Consider the following 7,141-nt stretch of genomic DNA (forward strand, 5'->3'; position numbering starts at 1 on the left):
CCGGGACTCTTGGGGCTGGCTGGCTGGTCCCTCGGATCAGCTCTGGAGGAAGGATTTCGCGTGCAGGCTTAGCCTCCTCCTTTCACAGAGATACGGCTCCTGCGAAGGGGTCCCAGTAGGTGACATTGACGCCTGGGCATCGTTGTCTGCAGGCAGCCTGTCACGGCTTGAGTTTCTCCTCCATTGCTACATTACATTGAATAGATGACATACTTCACTGTTTAAATCCTTAAAAAGCAGTGTTTTTGTTTCAGTCACCAGGTTAAAACTGGTCTTTCAAGAGCAAGATGTGTGAACTCACTGGCCCAAGGCAGCATGGGAAGGTCAGGCTGAGAAGCTTCGGCCTAGTGGCTGAAGCAAAGCTCAAGGCCGCTGACCCCATGGTAGGTCAGCGAGTGGTGCCCTTGTCCGCGTGTGATGGGAAGTTACATCTGCCATCAGGAAAACATTCATGTCGTGTGGCAGGAGGCTGTGTGGCCAGGCTCCACAGCAGGACAGACTTGGTCAGAAGAGTTACTGTAAAAGTTGGCAGAAAGGCGCTCAAGCTTGTCTGCAGTGGTGGCATGTGCCAGTCTGTCACACTCAGGCCATTCGTTATAAGCGTCATTCTTCTATTTTTAGGAAACATTCAAGATGTGATATTGCAGGAAAATTTGGAAAAGGAAGATCAAATTCTGGTTTCTCTGGCAGGATTAAAACAGGTAGGCCTGAGGTTTGTGTCCCATGGGCCAATCTTTTGGTGCCTCCTGGGAGGGCACCCCATATAGCCCGTGCCCCTCCCGTCCCCCCACACCGATTCCTGTTCCCCACCTCCTACACCCCTGGCTCCTTCTACTGGTTCCGTCTGACTAGCTCACAGCCCAGTCGGTTTTCGATTTCCCAGCCCTGCTTTGCTGTCCCCAGACCCGTGTTCACCCATGCATTCACCAACCCTCGGAGCACACGTCATGACTCCGAATAGCAGGCCCGGCCCCTCACAGCCGCGTTGACTTAGCCCTGGAAGGAAGAAATGGGACATAATGTCAACGGAAAGGGCACGCTGCTCTCAGATGCCGCCACCTTGTTAACAGCCCAGGGCTGCGTGTGGGCTCATGGCGCGTCCTGTTCTAAGTTAACTGCCAAGGATGCAACCCCCCCCCACTCCACCCCCACCCTGTGCCTGACCCTGTGAGGAACTGGCCATTAAGAAGTTTCCCTTGATCATTAAAACGGCACTGACTTTGATAAAGCTGGAGCTGATAAAACTGGATCTTTTTTCTGTTACTTCTTTGTTATGGTGATATGTTCATATCCATTTCATTAAAAAATGACCAGTGACAAGTCTAGTTTAGTGTATTAGAGGTTTAGCCAGCACTGAAAGACAGACTCATTCATCTTTTTTATTTTTTTCTTCTTCTTTGAAAACAGATCAAAGACATTCTAAAAGGTTCCCTGCGTTTCAACCAGAGCCAGCTGGAAGCCGAGGAGAACGAGCAGATCACCATCGCGGACGACCACTACTGCTCTGGCGGCCAGGGCCAGGGCCAGGCCCAGAGCGGCCAGGGGCCCAAGGCCTCCGCTCAGGTACGGGCTCGGACTGGCACGTCACAGGAACACAGTGAGGGCACAGTCTCTTGCACTCTCCAGTCATGCGTAACAAAAAACTCCCAACCTGTCTCACCACTTTCCCAGAAACATGCAGGTAGTTAAAATGGTGACAGGCACCATTCCTACCCAGTCACAGACGTTGTACGTATTTCTCCTCTGCACCGTCTTGCTAAGTCTTCACTCTGAACACGATGCCACAGGCATCTTGGTACTTTGTGGTAGACTCACCATTGCTACATGGAGCAGCCCTCCACACGCTCCTTTTATTTTCAACCCCAGATCAGATCTGCTGAGCAGACCGTGTGGTGTGAAAGACCAGGTGGTCACAGTGGGACAGAACAACGGTCGGATGAACCAGGCTTTGGAGGTCAGAGGTCAGGCTGAAACCTGTGCAAGGCGAAGGCACGTCCTGTGCATCTGTGTGGGGGGAGAAGGTGCCAGAGACGGCCTTCTAAGCCTCCTTAAAGGTAACAGGTGCCCTTGGAGCGACGGTAACCAGGATGAACAGGACTGTCTCTCCCTCCAGGCACGAGGTCTCCAGCCAGGGGCCACGGGCTGCATAGCTCTTTGGTTTTGTACGAATATGTTGATAGAATATCAACAGTGTTGACTCTTGAAATACAAAGCCTGCAGTCCATTTCTGCTCTCTGACTACATGACTTTAAAAGGCAGGTGAATTGTCAGAGTGGGCACGCCCCTGATCTATTATTTAGAAAACATGAGACTTGAGAAGGGGCCTGTGAGTCGGACCCAGATTGCCCTCAGAAGGCGGCCAACTACCTCTCCAGCCGCGTCTAGAGACCAGCGGATCCAAGGGCATTTCCAGCCTAGGGACTCGGTACACCTGCTGAGACCTCAGGCCCCGCACCAGCTCCCCATGCCATGAGGGTGTCAGCCAATGCCAGCTTTGGGGACATATCTCTCTGCCGGGCTGCTATTTTGTCCTGCTTGCTCAGAAAGTGACTTGACTTCCTTCTCTGGTCTCAGCCCAGAGCCTTACCAGCTTCTGTAGATAAAAACCCAAAACGCTGCTTACAATTGCATAGAAAGAAAGGAAACATGTCAGTGACAGCAATTCCACCTCCATGCTTTTTGCCATTGCACTTTGCAGTTACCCTTCCTGGTTTGTGTTTGTAGAACCTGCAGTTACCACCATGCCCAGGGGCCCCCAAGCACATACCCAAGTGAGCTGTGTGAGGGAGTGTGAGATGAACTACTGAGGCCCTCCTAACAAGCTAGCCTCAGAATCGTGGAACCCCTGGGCTCAGGCAGTTCACGTCATACATTCTGTTCCTCTGCACAGCAACTCTCCCTTGGGCAGAGATGCTGTCCGTCACCCCATGTCAGGGACAACAGAACACAGCTCCCAGGAAGACGAGTGACTGGCAAGGCAGGCCCCACCAGAGTCCTGTTGACGGCCTCCCAGCTGGCTCCTGAGCGGGCTGCTCTCACCAGCTCATCCCACTGCAGGTTACCTTGTGCTCCTGGGAAAGCAACTTCAGTGTCAGAGGGGCTGGCACAGCCAGCTGGGCTTCAAAGCCACAGGCCCAAACCCTGTGTCTCTCCAAGGGGGAACGTGGGGCAAGAAGGCACACACTTCCCCGGGGCAGGCCCCAGCCCACAGGGCCGCCACTCGTTCCTCTCACCTCACGCGTTCTTCTCTCACCCTCTACTTCTCAGGCCTCTACAGAAGCACCAGGACACACAGACAGAGGGAGCTCAGACGACTTCATTCTGGTTTCCAGAGATGATGGGGGCATTGCTGGGACGCCATTCTCTGGGCAGGCTCAGCCTCTGCGCACCCTCAGAAGCACAGCCAGGAAAGGCGAGGCCCTGGCCCGCTTCCCACTGGTGTTTTCTGACCCACTGATGGGCCCCGCCTCGGCTTCCTCCAGCAACCCCAGCTCCAGTCCCGACGACGACAGCAGCAACCACAGCAAGGACTCGGGCTTCACCATCGTGAGCCCCCTGGACATCTGACCGCAGCGACCCCACCTTACCACCCCTCTCAGCAGCCCCCCCACCCTGCTGAGGAGCCCCCCAGTGGAGACCCCTCTGAAACCAACACTTCTTTTCCAGCGTGCACGTGGCGTGGTGGCAAACGGGGCCGGGGCCACTCGGCGCCCAGAGGTGCTGTCGGGCCTCACTGCCCCCACGGTCCTGGCTCTGAGTTAGAGCCGGTTAACACCGAGCGTCAGCCCACTGTCAGATAAAACCAACGCAATTAGAATCACTTTTCCTCTGTCCGCTCCTCTCCAGCTAAGGTGCGGCAACTGCACCAACACTATCTAGAAGAGAGAAGAGTTGGTTTCAAAGCTTCCTTTCCTCAGAACGTCAGACACAGGAAAATTAATTGATATCAAGAAAACTTTCTTTCTGGAAATCTGCGTCTCAGCCTTGGGAAGCCATATCACAGAGCCCAGTGCAATAGAAAGGACTAGATTAGTGGGCTCTGGCGCTCGTGGAAACCCGGTACTGAGCCCTGGAGGCAGGGCCTAAGCCTAGGAATCATAGTTGTGTGATGAGTGTAGAGTTCATTTGTTAAGGAACAAATCTAACCTCAGGCCAGACAGACTCTGCTCATCACGGTCCCTCCTAAAACAACTGTTGTTCGCCTTTTAGAATCTTACAGCCAGAAAACAAGGTCACTTTAAGCCAGTCTTTGCTGCACTGATTCTGAAAGTTATGAAAATGTTACTTCATGAATTGGAAAATGTGACCTCGACTTTATGGGATAAATATCTTTCAGAGAGTGGGTGGCCTGGTAAGGTTGCTATAGTTTGGGGACTGTATTTACCATCAACTGAGGAATAAAGAGAAAACCCAAGTTCATTGCCATCCAGAGTCAGCATCCCCATTCGGCCTCAGGGTGGCAGTAACAGGGAGTTAAAGCTGGAGTCCCTTCTGGGGGAGTTGGACTCCTTCGAGAACATTCCAGATGCCAGGAGGCTGCAGGATTTCTACACAGCCCTCCCTGGGAGCCACTTGCAGGCGCCCCAGGCCTGGCTCGGAGGTCACATCCCAGGCCCACTGCCAGGGCAGGCCCCTGTCTGGCCTGCGGTGCCTTTCTGGGTTGCAGCACAGAGAGATTCCCCCGCCTCCCTGTCTTCCCGTAAGGAGAAGGGCCCAGAGAAGGACCTTTCCCTCTCCTTTGCCTGCGCAGGCATCTAGCCTGGAGGAAATACGCCCACCCCTGCATCAGGGAGGGGCGGCCCTGGCCGGTGCCCGTCCAGTGAGGCCTCTCGCCAGAGCCTCCGTGGCAGCGGGTGAAAAACGAAGTAGAGAGAAACAGGCAGGGTTTGCCGCCTCCCACTGCCAGCCGCCACGTTTCCTCTATAGTCAGTGTGAGGATGGCGCGACTTCCCTCTCGCTGCTCTCCAGAGTGGCTCCTGCAGAGAGGATTCTAATTAGCGCTGCGTTGGCTCTTGAACTCTAGCAGGGAAACCTCCCCTGCAGTGTGTGAGGTGAATCCACGATGGCTCGGAGGCGCGCTGGGGAGTGCCCCGCGTCCTGCCTCTGAGAGGATGGCTTGGCTCTTGGGGAGACCCTCTGAGGGGCTACCACAGCGGAGTCTCCTTGAGCGCAGTCAGGCTGGCAGGTCCCCACGGGCAGTGGCCGCGCCCCTGCGTGGGGCTCGCCTTACTTCCTCTCAGAGCGCCTGGCTGGGAGGTGTTGGCACCTTGAGCCCTGAGGTGGGAAGTGTGGGCTCCGCTCCTGAGGCTCCAGGACAGACCAGGCCGGACCACAGCCCTCGCAGCTGCAGGCTTCCTTGGCCCGCAGGGTTAGAGTCGGGAGAGCCGAGGTCACCTCCCCCGCCGCCTCCGCCCGTCCTCCACGCTGTGCTTCCGTGTGGTATCGCGTGAGAACCAGTGGGGTCACTCAGAAGTGCTGCTTCTGTGACCCCCAACAAGCTGCCTCCTCCTCAAGGAAAGAAAACAAGCAAGGGGAAGGTGGGTGTGGGCCGTGCCAGCCTCAAATCCCACAGGCTCATGGGGCTGGAGATTTGTATTACTGGTTTACCTTTTTAAAGTGACTCTTTTTCCATAGTTGAGCATTTGCATTTTTTATTAGTTACAGTGCTGTTAAAGACTATATACTCCTTTTATGATTTTTACCGGGTACTTATGTTTAATTGCACTTTTTTAAAAATTCTGGATATATGAAACCTTTTTGTTTTCCTTTAACAAATGTAATCAGTGGAACCCACTCATACTTTGATTATTAGCAAGCAGTTAAATATATTTTATGTACGTAAAGACGATTATTTCTCATTGTCATCTACCTTTTTTTATACCTGTCCCTGGGTTTCATGCATTCCTCTGATCAGCTTGGAAATTTGAGTTACGGTGTATCTGTTCTATGAGAGTTGGACACTAGAGAAAGGAAGCTGTGATGACTTTGCCTTCGTAGGCCAGAGGCTCATGTAACACCTTAAATATCTGGTTACACCTGACCCATCAGTCTTCCAGAGATGACCTCCTGCTAATCACTGCTGACTGCAATCTGGCAAACAATAACAACACTACAGAGAGAACGTGACTGAAAATAAACCAGGACCTGCCTGCGATTTGCCTTCTCTGTACGCGACGGAGTTGAATCCTTTTCTCAGCCCTCCAGGGTCCGACTGCCTGCGGTTAATGAGAATGTCTCTCCTGCTTCTCCAGAGACAAGGAATAGTTAGAAAGCTCTGACAGTCAGGCTGTCTCCTAAAGCTGACCTGTTAGAGTTGACCCAGACTTATTTTGGTTTCTATTCTTTGCTTCTTTAAGAAGCTGCCCCCAGGGATCCTCACGAAGCAAGAGTGTGTGGGGGGCTTCGGCCCCTGGGGGGCTTCGGCCCCTGTTCCTAGTGCTCGTCGCCAGGAGCGCATGGCCTTTCCATCCTTTAGACCAGTGCACGCCGGCCTCTGACCCCCAAGTGTCCAGGTAGGACATTGCTGAGGCCACATCCGGGACGAGACCAGGATTGCAGCTGGCAAGCCGGGCTTCTCACAGGCCAAAACCGCTTCCTCAAGAGTTAGACAGTGTTAGACAGTGTTTAGACAGAGAAGAAATATAAAGTTCCTGTAAACAGGCCTGAGGCCACTTTGATGTAAAAAGTTCTCATAATTTTCCTCACAATGGCACAATTCATTTGATTTATGGGATACTCGGTTGTGCCATTTCTGTCCTATCGCTTTGTTCTCATTCATCTCTATGCTCTAATTCATATTGATTTCAGAAATGACTTATCCTTCTGGCAGAGTGCTCCCATTCACGATGGTGGTAATAAAAAGCTCATGTGAAACCGAGAATGGACTGACTTGCGCGGGCTGGGGGCAGGGCACGAGGTGCTGGCCAGGTGCTGACTGACCGGGCGGCCCGGGCGGGCAGAGGTGCACACCAGGCCAGCCGGCCGTGGGCCCAGCCCCTGCAGGGCCCAGCATGACCCGGGCCTCCCACATTCTCCAGTATGGGGCCTCGGCTTCCTCCCTTGCAAACGGGCTGCGGCCAACTGCCTCCTAGGCTGTTGTGAGGATTAAACCAGATCGAACATTGAAAGCATTCGAGACAGA

The 7,141-nt window shown here is 53.6% G+C and overlaps 1 protein-coding gene across 3 annotated transcripts in view; it reads left to right on the top strand.

Moving 5' to 3' along the window:
• TBC1D5 (TBC1 domain family, member 5) overlaps nucleotides 1–6,871 on the top strand; it is a 365,130-nt gene extending 358,259 nt beyond the window's left edge. For all 3 annotated transcript variants that reach the window (XM_012732149.1, XM_004692291.2, XM_012732150.1), the window contains 3 exons: nucleotides 622–701; nucleotides 1,408–1,563; nucleotides 3,268–6,871. In XM_012732149.1, coding sequence (XP_012587603.1) covers nucleotides 622–701; nucleotides 1,408–1,563; nucleotides 3,268–3,567 — 536 coding nt within the window. In that variant the 3' untranslated portion in view covers nucleotides 3,568–6,871. The remainder of the gene's footprint in view (nucleotides 1–621; nucleotides 702–1,407; nucleotides 1,564–3,267) is intronic.
• Nucleotides 6,872–7,141: the final 270 nt, after the last annotated feature.

The sequence above is a fragment of the Condylura cristata genome, unplaced genomic scaffold (genome assembly GCF_000260355.1).
Source record: "Condylura cristata isolate star-nosed mole 26May11 unplaced genomic scaffold, ConCri1.0 scaffold00033, whole genome shotgun sequence".
Lineage (NCBI taxonomy): Eukaryota > Metazoa > Chordata > Mammalia > Eulipotyphla > Talpidae > Condylura > Condylura cristata.